The 15,412-nt window shown below is 40.1% G+C and overlaps 1 protein-coding gene across 3 annotated transcripts in view; it reads right to left on the bottom strand.

Annotated features, from left to right (window-relative positions):
* Positions 1-5,640: 5,640 nt before the first annotated feature.
* The window catches only part of tead3a (TEA domain family member 3 a), a 30,141-nt gene continuing 20,369 nt past the window's right edge, over positions 5,641-15,412 (bottom strand). Inside the window, exons 3-13 of one of the 3 annotated variants that reach the window (XM_054745952.2) lie at positions 12,876-12,940; positions 12,636-12,698; positions 12,474-12,536; positions 10,157-10,267; positions 9,477-9,520; positions 9,333-9,394; positions 9,116-9,249; positions 8,873-9,043; positions 8,637-8,777; positions 8,395-8,547; positions 5,641-7,588 (exon numbers count right to left, since the gene is read on the bottom strand). In XM_054745952.2, coding sequence (XP_054601927.2) covers positions 7,475-7,588; positions 8,395-8,547; positions 8,637-8,777; positions 8,873-9,043; positions 9,116-9,249; positions 9,333-9,394; positions 9,477-9,520; positions 10,157-10,267; positions 12,474-12,536; positions 12,636-12,698; positions 12,876-12,940 — 1,121 coding nt within the window. In that variant the 3' untranslated portion in view covers positions 5,641-7,474. The remainder of the gene's footprint in view (positions 7,589-8,394; positions 8,548-8,636; positions 8,778-8,872; positions 9,044-9,115; positions 9,250-9,332; positions 9,395-9,476; positions 9,521-10,156; positions 10,268-12,473; positions 12,537-12,635; positions 12,699-12,875; positions 12,941-15,412) is intronic. The other 2 variants (XM_054745955.2, XM_054745956.2) reach the window with 2 other exon arrangements.

Raw genomic sequence — 15,412 nt, 5'->3', positions numbered from 1 at the left:
TCACATAATAAACATTCCAATTCAGGACAGTTCATTAGGCCAATCAGAAATAATTTTTCCTATATAAGGAACCCAGCAAATTGCATCAAGTCACTGACTAGTGTCAGTGACTTTACAGCAATCCTCATATTAAGCAAGCATAAAGCGACAGTGGAGAGGAAAACTCCCTTTTAACAGGAAGAAACCTCCAGAGAATCCTGGCTCAGTATAAGCAGCCATCCTCCACGACTCACTGGGGATCGAGAAGACAGAGCAGGCACACACACACACACACGCACGCACGCACGCACGCACACACGCACGCACGCACGCACACACACACACACACACACACACACACACACACACACACACACACACACACACACACACACACACACACACACGACAAAGTAATGTGTCTATAGTTATATTGTGATTTCTTAGTAAATATTCTATTTGGTGAGATAAACTTTATTGTATTTATCCTAGTGGTTCTCTAATTAAATGGGTAAACTAGCAGTAGCACGTTCAAAGTCAAGGAAAGCAAAACGTTATTATCAGGAGAGGGAGAATGTTTAAGTGGTTAGCAGCAGTGTGCTCGACGATGGCCCCCTCCATGAGGCCACCACAGCTCAGCAGAACATCATTGTAGCTTCTTCTGGGGAGAAAAACACTTAGAGAAAAAGTAAAGTTAACAGCTGAAGTTGCAGAAAATAATACAGTTAAAGAGCAGGTTGTAGAAGAAAGCAGTAGAGTGTGAAAAGAGGTCAGTGTATCCTCCAGCAGTCTAAGCCTATAGCAGCATAACTACAGAGAAAACTCTGGATAATCTATCCTATTTAGATGGAAGCATGTTGGAGGCAGGGCAAGGGAGAGCCGTCTTTACCGACTGTACACTCCACCTCCTTCTACTCCCCCACTTGTCCAGATTTAGGCTAACATCAGATTTTAACCATAGGCCCTATCAAATAAACATGTTTTAAGCCTAGTCTTAAAAGTAGACAAGGTGTCTGCCTCACGGAGTAAAGCTGGGAGCTGGTTCCATAGGAGAGGAGCCTGATAACTAAAAGATCTGCCTCCCATCCTAATTTTAGATATTCTGGGAACCACCAGTAGACCTGCTGTCTGAGAGCGAAGTGCTCGGTTAGGAACGCATGGAACAATCAGATCATTGATGTATGATGGAGCTTGATTATTAAGAGCTTTATATGTGAGAAGAAGGATCTTAAAATCTATTCTGAATTTAACAGGTAGCCAATGTAGGGAAGCTAAGACAGGAGAGATATGATCTCTCTTTTTAATTCTCATCAGAACTCTAGCTGCAGCATTTTGGACAAGCTGAAGACTTTTAACTACATTCTGTGGACTTCCTGAGAGTAATGAATTACAGTAATCCAGTCTTGATGTAATAAATGCATGAACTAGTTTTTCAGCATCACTCCTGGAAAGGATGCTTCTAATCTTAGCAATATTCCGAAGGTGGAAAAAGGAAATCCTACAAACCTGTTTAACCTGGGATTTGAATGCCATGTCCTGGTCAAAGATTACACCAATGTTCCATATTTTGTTCTCGGAGATTAATGTAATGCCATTCAGGTCAGGTGATTGACTAAGCAATTTCCTTTTCTGGATTTCTGGGATACAAAGGTACTTGAAGCTGTCCTCAATGTCTGCTATTGTTCCTTCTGGGAGTAAGACCACTTCTATGTGGACTACTTTCCCTTTCTTAGCCACCATCCGACCACACGTTTCAAGTCTGATTGACATTCTGATATCAGTGCTGTAGATCCTGGTGGTGTGGCTCAGTGAGTTGATGTCTCGCTTGCTCTTAGTGCTCAGCTTTATGCCATTCTTGCAGAGGAGGTGGCTGATTGCGGTTCCATTCTTGAGTAAGTATCAATAGCCAGTCTTGTTGATTATTTGGCAGAGGGGGTTCAGATTGATGCAGAATAGCAGTTGGGACAGGGCGTCTCCTTTGTTATATGCCACATTTCATGGATACTTGTGCAATTGGCATGCAATTGGTCTCAACGGTGATTTTTCACAGCCCCATTGAGTTTAACATGAAGGCTGTCAAAGCCCTGCTTATGCTGTACAGCTCCAAGCATTCAATGATCCATGAGTGTGGTGTTGAGTCATCCTGTAATTAATCCAGACCGTGCACAGGTTGATGTGTTGGACTTTGCAGTCCTGGGCAACTTTTCAGTCTATCAGCAGCTGGTGTTTGGCTCCTCTGGTATCTTTGCCGATGCCATTCTGTGCTGTGCTTATTCAGAGTGAGTCTTATTCTTAAGCAGCTGGCAGCTCCTTTGCACTTCCAGGCGCTTATGAAGTGCAGTGAGCCTCTTCAGCCAGTAGGCATGGATCATGTTAGGCCCCGGTGCTGTCAAGTTATTTATTTTATACGTGTGACTCTTTCTTATTTGTCTGCCACAGTGATGGATTCTGGGTTCTGCTCAGGGAGGTTGCTGTCATTTTCTCTTAGAGGGGCTAGTTACTTTGCATCCCTGTTGTGTGATGCTTTATTTTCCCATTTGCCCTTCCAGTACTGTTGAGTCTCCAGCACTGGTGGGTCTGCCCTGCTGTTAATACCCTGCCACTTTGGCTGGCTGGATTGAGAAGAACCGGTTTATTCATCTGGCAGTCATGGCAGTTTCCAGTACTTCACATATGGGTATCTGGCTATAGCTCAGGGGTGGGCAATCCCAGTCCTCAAGGGCCGCTGTCCAGCAGGTTTTACTTGTTTCTCTGCTTAAACACACCTGGTTTGAATCTACTAGTAATTAACAGGCTGCTGCAGAGCCTGATGAGCTGCTGAACAGGTGATTCATCCAGGAATCAGGTGTGTTGGGGCAGGTAAACAACTAAAACCTACTGGATAGTGGCCCTCGAGGACCAGGATTGCCCACCCCTGCTATAGCTCTTAGGTACTGCTTTTCCCATTGTACCTTTCTGGAGCTGACAGTTGGTTCACTTCTCTACGTGCTGCCTTGATTTTGGCCTCCAACCTTCTTTTCCATGGTGGGTATTGTTTTTCATGGTTGCTCTTATTCTTATAGCCAAACATGTCAAGGATCACTGCTGCTGAAGTGTATATCAGCTCATTGGTTTCAGTGAAGGTGGTTGTAGGAATTACTGTCAATGTTGCATCCACATCTTCAAAGATTTCTGATGGCACACTCAGCTGTTGTAGTTGGCGTCGGAGTTGCCTGGTGCTCATTCAAGTTGCGATCTTATCTTTCAAGTCAGTTGCTGCCTCGTTCAACATTATCCGTACACAATCTTCAAATATGCAGGGGATGTCAATCCCCCTCTGACCTATATATACATATGTATGTATGTATGTGTGCGTGCTATTCTATTTATTTTACAAAACCAACCCCACCACACAGACTTGATGGATGCTTTTTGTCCATTATTAACCCTACCTTTTGTCAAACAAACAATTAAATCTTTAATTGGAATACACAATCTGGAATTGCATTCAAAGGCGATTTCTCTAAATCTTCACTTGAATGTAGCAGTAAAGGAATAGAGGAAAATGATATCAGCTCTCTGCAATCCTATTCAGAAATCACACAGCATTTTACTTTACATTACTAAATATTGCTTAAATAAATTTTAATGAGCATCGGCATGAAAAGTGGCATATAACTGGACACTAATGCAGCAACCATTTGAATATGCCACATAGTCTTACTCGTTAAAGTTTAAACTCCCTTCAAAAGGTCATTTAGAGGTCTGCTGCATGGATCATATCTTAATGTCTGAATTGCTCAAGAAAGACTGTAATCAACCTGGGAGGAAAGAAGAAAAAAAAAACAATCAGGAGCATGAAAAATGGTTGGAACAAGATGAAAGGGAATACGACTGAGAAGGAAGTAATGAGTTAAGAATTTGATTTGTGCCGGACTGTTTTGGCAAAGAGTCTTCTGGTTGCATTTTCCCACCACACCTTCTGCCTGCCTTGAACACAGCCAAGGCAATACATTCTTGGTGCAGTGTGTCAGAAAATGCATAAATAGATATTTGGTCATTTCGATAACAGAGTCCATAATTTAGGATCTGCAACACAACAAAAACTTGAGGATGGAGAGAATGTTACCTAGACTTCTTCTCTGGCCTTGAATGCAACTGGGACTCTGTGGAAATGTGTGTTACATTGTTCCACAAACTGGACACATAAGGACCATCCAGGACATGTGACTGTTCTACAAAACTCTAGGTGTGGGGTTGGATGACTGCTTTTTTCGAAATGTCTGTGGTGAAAATGTAAACCCTTGAAAGACTCAAGAGACATTTTCCTGAAATTCTTCATAGTTTGATAACATCTACGTTGGTCTGACTTATTGAGATTGACACAAAATTCATAAAAGTTGCCCTTTCTAAACTATTTGGACCATATTACAGGCTTTAAGAGCAGGAATGGGTCTCGGTTAACAAAAGACTTGTTGCCAATGCTGCCCCAGCCATTTCTAATTTGACAACATAAATTAATTATTTAAACATCTTGTTTGATTAGTTAGGAGCTTTGGACTAGATCACAAGCTAAATTGAAATCTCATTTTGTCCACAAACCAGATCTGGTCATTTTTCTTTACTAAATGTCTGACACATAAAGTTAATTGAAAGTTGCCTGATTGTATCAACTGTGTCATGACCAGTTAGTTTTTATTTTTATTTTACGATTTGCAGCTGGGCTTGGCATAAAACACTGAATAAAATATGTCAATAGAAGTTAAAAAAGATTTTGCGGTCACTGAATTATTTGTACTGGTTGTTTTATAGACTGTCACAATAAGTTTTAATCAACAGTAGCCAACGGTCTGTTTCCTATTGTTAATTTATATATTGAAAACACAACCCCTCCCCCCGCCAATAAAAAAAATCAAATGTCACTATCAACGGTGTATTGTAAAAAATGAAAACACACACAGATAAAGCCATATATGTACACCAATCACACAAACCATGACAAATACTTTGGAAGGTTGCCAGCAGTTATACGAGATAAATAAGTTTATCTCACATCTTAACAGCTTGAGAGAAGACTAACCTTTCTTGTATTTCTTGCAGAACTTTGAATGTGAAAAACTCCCTTAAATAGTTCAGGTATGACATTTAAAACCGTTCTTGAACAGGTTTGCTGTTTTTTTAAAAATAAGTCTAAGATAAGTTCACACTAATAGCATTGCAGGAATGCAAGGAAATACCTGGAGCTGTTTAGCTTCTGGTAAACAATCTCAATTATCTAACCTGGATTGTACTTAAAACACACACTTGGGGTGACAGCACCACCTAGCAGGAAAGATGGTAACTGCAATGTCAGAGGCATTTAAAATCAAGTTTGGAGGGAATAAGGTGTATGAGATTGATTGCGTTTAGTTTAGCATAATCCATTTTGGACAAAAATGGCTATAGACAAAAGAACTTTAATAGCAAATCTGCGCCATGTAAATAAAACGCATTTGAGAGTGGTGAGATACACATTTCACTTTCTTGAAGGTTTAGCAGGTAACAACTGGACTTTTCTAAAAACCATATTTGAAAACATAAAATATATGTGTCTGAGGTCTCTTTGCCATTAAAATCATGACAATGGTGATCAACCACATAGATTAAAAGTTCGGAATTTAATTAAAGTGAAACCAGAAAATATTTACTTTTTATCAATTTATTAAGAATGACATCCTCTCAGTCACTGTGTGATGTTATTGGCAAAACATAAAGGCACAAAATGTTATTTTCCACGTAGATTTGACTGAAACAATTGAGGCAAAGTCAGAGTACACAGATAATTACAATAATGATATAATGTAACACTTCTGAAGGACCCCACCATAAGGATTAAATGACAGCTTTGTTTCAAACAGAAGCAAGTCTAAAGATATGATGTTCCTCCTTGAGTTTAAAGGCAAACCCCTTAAGCAGAGGGTGTGTTGGAGTCAAATAAGATAAAAAAAAAGGACAAGTTGGTAGCCATGTGCACCAGTAAACACAAGAAATAATACAAAACAGAAACATATCAGTTGGATAATGTGGTAGTGTCATCAGGCAAAAATGTGCCCCAATGCATTGTGGGTGACATGATGTAATTTGTACCATATTTAACAACCAAAATATCCACTGTTTAGTGTTTACTTTTCTTGATATGAAAATACAAAAAACCCTTACAAAATGTCTACTAATCTCAGTTTGGTTTATAAACAACAGTACCATTACTAATGTAGTGTCCTATACATCAGTGCTTCTCCGCTTTAAGAATCAAAGCACATCCTTATCTCAACTCATGTGGAGGTAGAAATACTCCAGAAAGCTCAAGCAGTCACAATACAAACAGTATTGAAGAACGTCTCTAAAAACTATGACATAAATTTGAATTTGTTTAAAAACAAGTATGAGCCGATATTTTAATGCACATTTGAGATTTTTCTCCTCTTCACATAGTGCACCAATAAAAATCTTTTAAACAACAAATACTCAAAATGTTGCACTTTTTTCACCCCATGATAGTGTTATAAAATAAATACAACATGCACATCTCTACATGCAGTGCATTATTTTTAAGAAGAGGCAGACCATTGCAATTTATGATTGTATTTAAAAAAATTGAATGTAGTCCACATTTTCACACAAAGCTGTAACACAGTAGCCTGGCAAGCCAGACTAAATAAATGTATTATTTAGTCTAGCCACGCTCCATTGACAGCTCTCGGTTGTGGGGCGGGTTCTACCGTTGTCTTTCAAATGATCTCCGCATTCCACTGGACAATGAATGTGACATACTCTTGTTTCACTCTGTTGCATCATCCCACCCACCAGGCATTTAGAGTGCCCTGATTGGCCCACAAAGCGGATAAAGCTCTGTGATTTGTTCACTAAGCAGATAGAGCACTATGATTGGCCCACCATTATGGACCAATCACAGCTCTTCCCTCTAGAGAGCTGTGATTGGCTAGCCAGAGTCCTGGTAGGAGCTGCGGAGGTTCCAATGGAGCGTGCCTAGACCAAACTTTGCAAAGCAAGAATTTGGTCTAGTTCACTAGGCTAGTAACACAGGATATGTACCTTTTAAAAATACTATAAACTGTAGAATAGCCACGGTGGCAGGTTACAATAACACTCATTAAATGATCTGAAAAATTATATTCAAACTCGTCTCACGCCAGTCTTACCTATGAACCATGTGCATCAAATGGTTTAAGACGCTTAAATCCGAATAGAAAACTTCAGCATAGTTTGGAGCATTTCTGATATGAAATGTCTTTCACTACAAAACATTTCTGATTTAAAAAACAAAACCAACACTGATATGATTCTAATGAGAAACAGGTACGACTGCAGTGTGACGGTTGGTCTGATTAAAAAAAAAAAAAAAGTGAATGTGTTCAAAGGAGTGGGGGGTGGGGGTCTGAGTGTTCTGCAGGAAGTCGTGTTTAAGCAGTTTGTATGAAGAGTTCTGAGTCTCTGCGTGCACGCACACATCATGCTGCTAGTCATTAACCAGTCGATAAACGTGGTACTGCGCTCCATGTTCGCTCGTGGACACTTCAAATACGAAGGCAATGCACAGCAGAGTCTCCTGGGTTTCTCTGTTGGACACCACCTGACGAAAAACAAAAACAACATAACGGGACACAATCAATCATTAGCATTTGCAACATTTCAGCAAATGCGTGAAACAATAAAATCGCCATCACTACTGTTGTTGCTACAGCTATAAATACAAGTAACTTCGTGTTGATGTTAGCAGCTAACAAGTGGTAATTTGCCTACAGAGGTGACCGTCCCTCTTTGTCCTTTGCCATAATGTGCTTCCTTTTAAGGTGTTCATGCATCACTGTTGTCCTCTTGTGAAAGAAGAGCTCCACTTTGCAGATTTTGCACTGTACATGCTTCTCTTTTATCTTTGTAAAATGCTCCCAAACTTTTGAGCTACTTCAACGGCTCGCCATGATGTCTTGTTTTTTCTGGTGACGCGACGGGTGACTCGGATGGCCACTACTGCACGTGCCTCAAGCAGAAAGATAGAAAGCAGCAGAAGGTGCTTTCAGAAGAAGAAAAACAGAGCTTGATAGAGTAAACGACATTGACTATTACATTTATTGTTGACTATTTTGTTTGTCGACATCATTGTGACAAACCGACTAATCGTGGCAGCATAACACCAGGCATCAAAACTACCAACAGAGAAGGTAACTGCAGTAAAAAAAAAAAGCTTTCTAAACACTTGAATGCATTTGTGTGTGTGTGTGTGTGTGTGACAGTAACCTCCGGCTAAGCACTGTAAAAACAGCAGTGTCAGATTACAGCCTAAAATCCACTGAATGAACAAGTTTTAACAATAATGTTGTGAACACTGCCCATAGACATTGTGTTCAACAACATTAGGTTCCAACAACTGTGAAATACCTGCAGAATAGTGAAGTTCTCCAGCACGCTGTTCATCATGTACTTCTCTGGCAGATGCTTTAGCTTGTGGATGAAGTTGATCATGTATTCACACATGGGTGAGCGATGGATGCGGAAAACATACTTTCCTCCTTCTAAATGGGCATACTCTGTCTACATGGTGAAAAGCCACACATATTTACAGTGGTTAAAACTTCTCAAAAAAAGTTTCCTTTAATAAAAGAATTGGCTCGTTCTCTCACCTCAACCTTCTCCACCACCTGTTTGCCAAAAGAGCAGACCTTCGTAGACACACTGATGGTGATATTTTCTGTTCCACTGTACTGGCTGCTCACTAGGTAAAACGCATCAGAGCCCTCCTCAACTTCGCTGCTCAGGTCCGCCTAAAACAAAGAGCAAAGATCCTCTTCCTATAATCCAATCCTTCCATGTTTTTTCCCCCTCAAATCTCAGGGGAATAATGGTTTTGTTCACTAACCCAGAACTTGACGAGAAAGAAAGCATTGTGTGGTCCTTTCTCATACAGCTCTTTCAGGCCGCCTTTCTTTTCTGAGAACTTGTCGTAAATCTGCCTTACATCTATAGACTCCAAAACAGGGTCACTGTAGACTGGGTTCGAGGGGCCGATGTGAACAAAAAGGTGTTTGTGCTGCAGGAGGAAAAGAGAAAAGTGTTATCAAGGGGAATAAAACAGATTACTTTTAACAACAAGCACAAATACCATCTCTCGGTCTCTTTGGGTCTCCATAAAAGCAGAGAACTCAAGTAGGCGTAGTTTTGCTGAAGAAATGGTTCTGTCCTGCCAGACGGGAGCAGCTATGGCTGCAGGCCGGGGGGGTGGCAAAGCCTCATAGCCTGTCACACATTTAAACAGGGAGACAACAATTACCTCACAAGATTAACACACATGTACAAGAATTAGATTTTTTTATGCTTACTGATGGGTGGTGGAACAGGGGCTGGTAGTGTGGTGTATGGAGGCTGTGCAAAGGGCTTGATGCTGATATAAAAAAAAAGCACAAAAGGAAAAATGGGAAGCAGTCCCAAAACACCAAAGCACCTAATCTGATAGTGATACCTACTCCTGAGAATGTCCAGGTTGTCCTGGTACCGGGCCAGGCCAATACTGAGCAAACCAAGAAATAAAAAATACAAAATAAAAAAATAAATAAAAAAATAAAAAAAACAGATTAGTTGGTAAATCCTCAGACTTAAAAAGAAAAAATATATAAGTTCATCACCATCTACTTAAAGCAGGATCTGTTGATACAGATTATCAACTGCTGTGTCTATGGTATGTTAGATATATTGTATTTTAAACAAATACAAATAATTATATCTTCATATTGCCGACACCATTATTGGCAGAGATATAAACACCTTATTTTGAAAATGAATGGCTAGAGCTGTAGCATTTTCCCAGGGACATTGGTTTTGCATTTGTTTAGTTTTGATTCTGTTGTGCACAGATGAAATGTGGAGGATTAAATAATAACATTACCTGTTGCTAAACCGAAAGTAAATAATGATCCTGATTCTGTGGCTGATCTGATCATAAACATGCTTTTTGTCCTCACATTACCATCCTTTGAGAATAATCACTGATATGTTTCACTACTGTGTGATCCAATGGAAATAAAAAGCACCCAGAGCTTGGATGCCCTCTAGTGGACTATGTAGGTCTTTACACAAGGCTTCCTTTACTAAAACATAAGATTGTCTTTTTACTGATAAATAGGTGGACCAACAGTTTATGTCTTACTCTGACTGGTGGAGGGAAGGAAGTCTGAGGCTTCATTACACTGGCAGACACAATCTGAGCTGATGAGAGGTTGGCCACAGTCTGGAGTGCCTTGTCTTTGGATACCTGATCCTGAAAAACAATGTAAAAAAGACAAACCAAAGTAATACATAATCAAAAACATTCTAGCATTTATCTTCAATATAAGTTACCAATGTAGGTTATAAGTCCAAGTTCAGCCAACTTTAAAATGTCACTTTACACAGCAAGCCAGCAGATATTTACTGAACTTCAGCATGATGCAGTAACTATGTACGGTAAGAAAGGAAAAACAGCAAAGCAGACCTGAGAAGAAGCAAAAGCAGGAAGTGTAACAAGCTAGAAGAGCTAGCCATCACCAGCACTCAACTAATGCCGCTAAGAAAAATAAATAACAAACAAAGCAATGAGATTTAAGTCTGGCAGTAATGTGATGGCAATCGCGCAGCACAAAGCCTGAAGCAGAGAACTGGAGTTGTATAACCAAAACTTACCAAATTCATGGCCTATAGCAAAAAAGACATGTAATAAACTTAATTTAGTACATTCAAAATGTAAGTGGGGACAGATTCACTGTTTGGCAACAAAGGAAAACACCATCTCATGTACTTCCTTCACTGGAAAGGTAGGGGTTGAATACAAAAAAGAAATATTTCTGAAATTAAACTAAAAGATGTAGCTCATAGTGAAAAAAATCAATAAGGTGAGAAAGTTAAACAGTTATGACAAGAAAGATATCCAAGTGAAGAGCTTTCCTAAAACACCAAAACCTAACTGAAGAGCTTTTCTACTAACTTCAGATCGCCCTTTCAGAAACGGATTACTCCTAACTTCATAGACAGAGTCTTTGCCCTACGTTTTACACATTTACAGTAAGTTAGGTTTTTGTGATAGACAGGGAGGGAACTGTAGGCTTCCCTTGCACTAAGAGCCTGTTCAGCACCAGCAGCTGTCCAAAGTGATCTGATCACATTTTGGATGACTAAATACCAGTGTTAACACTCAGTATGCATTGATGACGTCTTTCCTGAATCTACCTTTGGGCGTGGTCTGGTACACTTGTACCAGCATACATTTGGTTGTCTGAAAGAACACAATCGGAGCCATGCTGACGAGACTCCACACAGGCAGCAGATGTTTATAGTGAAGTTGTGTCGAGAATAGCCGATTCTCAGACAAAAAAATATAAAATGACACATGAAAACAGACACTGCAATTATAGCTTGATGTTATTTTGACATTTGGTATTATGGCTGATCTTTATCAACAAGCATACACACAGAGCGATATACCAAAGTCTGTAACAAACTTAATGTTAAAGGATGAACTGAAACTCTGGTAAAAGTGATTCATCTGTTTACATAGAAATTATATGAAAGAACTGTTAAAGTGCAAACTTATTAAACAAATGTTCCACACACGATTCGAATCACATCAGTCCATAAAGAAATATAAATAAATGGAGCCATTGAAAAATCCATATTGGTTGACCTCCTTTTTGACTTTTTGTTTCTGCAAATTAACAAAAATGATGACCTGAATCTATGATTAGGAGTCATTTGAAGCCTTCTCTACCTTTCTGTTCTGTCAGGAGGCGCTGACCCTAACCCACACATAGCCATCACACCAGAGTGAGCTGGTATGAAATTTTAATTTGTATCAACAACAACGTTATACAAATATACTGTGATACCGGATAGGGTTAAAGGAAAAGGAAATAAAAATAACATATAAAGAAGTAAAAGATTGTTTAAGTACAGAAACAGAGGGTTTGAAATGTATCAAGTCTTCACTATTTGCCTCAGTACAGAGAACATGAATGAGTTTTTGCTTGTCTGCACTCATAAATGCACGTTAATGAAGCCAAACACATTCCTCAGTAAAAGATTCTCATGCAACAATCGTGTCTAAGGTCACAAACCTCTTGAACTATACAAATGTTCAGCATGCATCAAAAGTTCCACCACACACATGCTTTCGTTGTAACCACTGCTAACAAAGTACTACATGGACAGCATGTAAACAAAGACGTGTAAAGCATTAACAAAATTCACTAGACAGCATCAAAGACCACCTAGTAACCATTATGTTCATGCAGCTAAATCTCACAAACACCAATCGCTAGATATCGCCACTAAACTAAAAAAGGGGAAAAATAAACTCTGACATAATGTCCAAAAGAAGCTTAAAAAACCAAACAATGTGTCCAGCATGTCTCTATCTAATGACATGTGTCCAGTCAGATTTTGGCCACATGCAGAACAAAGCTGCTCGCATCACAGTCAGTTAGCCTGTGTACCTTCAGCTTAGACTGAATCTCACGAGACTTTCTTTTGGCCAAGACCTGCAGGTGACTAGAGACCTGAGGAAGGACAGGATGAAAGGGAAAGGATGGGAGAAGAAGGAAAAGACAAGGAGGAGGAATGTGACTACAGAGGAAAGGGATTCTGTGGGAACCCACCTTGATGCTTGCTTGATATTCTCGCACCCTCTTACGTGCCAAAACTTGAATGTGACTAGAAACCTTTGGGGTCAGGGTTATCCCCATGAAAACAAACATAATTACAGGATGATATTTTAATTTAAACAGGCCCAGTCAGTTATGTCACTTCCTGGATAGAAAAGCATCATAAGGTAAATGAAATACATGTATAAATTAATGTCACAGATAACAGGACTGCTCACAAATGTTGATGCTCACCTGCTTGCGGGTACGCGTCTTCCCCGTTCGCAGTTTTATGTAGCGAGCTATCAGCTCGTTTCGACCTAACAGTGATAAACAAATGGACAAAATCAAAGAAAGCGCAACAACAAACAACTTCTGTTGATCTTAATAAGGTACTAGAAAAACACGGATCATTTTGGTACAAGAAATTCTGTTTTCTTCTTCGAGTTTTCTTTATTTCAGTTCAACCAACTGGCTCTTATCAACACATTGTTTATGCATTAGCAGCGTGTTCTTGAAGGACATTTTCATCCATTCAGGGAAGTGTCCCTGTGTAAAAGATGCAAACATCTAGTGTGAGCACAGCAAAGTCCATAGTTTTTTCTGACATTTTTAAAATAGCTCTAATCTCAAATCAAATAGTTCTGCTTTATTTTCTAAACGTTATACATCTGCTGTTTGTGCGTTCGGCAGTTATTATCAAACTCTTACACGATCATGGTTCAAGGAGGAGCGAAGATCCAGATTTACCAGTCGAGCTACGTTCACGCCCTTTATCGTTATGAGCTTTGGGAAAGGACTAGAACCACTGCTCCTCCACTCTGAGAGGAGCCAGCTGACGAGGTTTAGGCATTGGGTCAAGATGACCCCTGGATCACAGTGTGGGAGGGAAGATGTTGGTTTTCACAAAGCTTCAGAAAAACATGTGCACTTACTGCGACAGCATTTTCTATGTAATGTATGTGTTTTATATCAGGATGTACCATTGTGCCATTTCACACCACATCATTAAAATGACTCAGGTTAAACCCATATGTGGTTTTTGAATTTCCTCATTAAAAACAGCAGTGGTAACTCAAGAGAGATTTGGTGTTGCTCCAGAATTAAATATGAAAAGTAGAGGTTATCACAGATTTTCTATTCTGTCCATGCTTGTTCAGCTCTTTCTTTCTCTACCTCCCCTCCCCAGCTACAAATTCTGACGGATGACCGGCGCACCTCTGCTGGTAACTAATGAGCAACACTTGGTTTACCAATTCTCCTGTAAGGTCAGTAAATAATGGTGACCAGACTTAAATCACAGCTGGAAATGGCTGATTATATGCTGTAAACAACATCAACATCTCCATCTGGGCTGTTGGGAAATGGTGAGACCCCATAGAGACTTCAGATGAGTCACACCAGTTAAATTACCCAAACACAGAATTCCCCAGAATCCACAAAAGAGGCTGACTCAGACAATGCAGTCTGCTGCAAAAGAAAAAAGAGCTAATTCGTCTGTGCTGCCTACCACAACTTCAATTAATTCAACTAAATCAGTTTTATTCCCCATCAGGTGTAAACTATTGGAATAAAATGATCTGTGACCCTAACCATTAGTTGGTTTTTACTCATTGCCTCATCTTTCTGTAGCCGTTTGGTTATCTTTTCTCCTCTTTTACAGATTTTTCTCCCAATATTTTCAGGTCTCATCAGTTAATGTAATAGTCTCCTAGGTATTTTGTGTATGCCACCCCTATCCCCACTTTCACAGCAACAGAGGTGCACTGCTCTGCACCACCTCCTCCTCTCTGTCCCCTGGTCTTACGACAATCAGATGCCCGCTGCACATGTGTGCGCGGCGTGCATGTGCGCACATACGCACATTTTGGCATTTTTTAACAGCTCCAGGGCCTGTGGGTACAGTCTGCCACTCTGCGTCACTAACATTTGACTCCTCTAAGAGGGAGCTGGCTCCTATCGGTCACATCAACGAGCTCTGAGATCTGTTTCGTTCATGACTGACACGAAGAAATTGGATAAGTCAAATAACACCTGTTCTGCTCATTAGAGGACAAAAAACACCAAATGATTTGTAATAATACAACAAACATATAAAAGTAAAAAAATAAATAAATAAATACACCGTATCTCATACAACGTATGCAAAAACTGATGCTGGACGTCTGGACTAGCAAACAACAGCAACGTCCTAATGTTCTCTGGGATTCCTCAGGGTTCTGTCCTCCATATGTCCATATTTACATATCTCAGCATCAGCCAATCATGAAGAACTTAAATGTACGCCCACCAATGGTGGGCACCCCCATGGGTATATAAGTGGAGCGACTCCACTGTTCCCCTCCGATGGCTCTTGGTCCTGTCAGAACCAGTGGGGCCATTGGCTTAAGGGCTGTGACTAGACTCATAGAATCTGGGGTTACAATACGTAACCAACGTTCTATTTCGTCTAGTCTTAGCCCTTAAGCTAGCTGTTATTGGAATTGCGCAGCTGGATGAGTTTACGCCACACTTGTTAGCTCAAACCAAATGGGCACATCCAACATTTCTCTTCTTAAAGAGGGTCGCTCAGCCTAAGCCTAAGGGCTTAGAAGGCTGAGGCAGCCAGAAATGAAGAGTGGGGTTCCCACTAAAATGATCTTCCACAAGTGGATGAATTTAATAATCCATTGATGTAATCACTGGCTCATGTATGAGGGGTGATAAGATAATAAGGAGCCCAGGGTGACAAGAGGGCAATGGATTGAATGGGACCAGTTATGAGGGGAACATAGGTAGTGATCGCAAACATA

This window comes from Nothobranchius furzeri, chromosome 15 (genome assembly GCF_043380555.1).
Source record: "Nothobranchius furzeri strain GRZ-AD chromosome 15, NfurGRZ-RIMD1, whole genome shotgun sequence".
NCBI lineage: Eukaryota > Metazoa > Chordata > Actinopteri > Cyprinodontiformes > Nothobranchiidae > Nothobranchius > Nothobranchius furzeri.
Note: the sequence above shows the minus strand (reverse complement) of the source record. Positions and strands in the feature narration are given on the sequence as shown.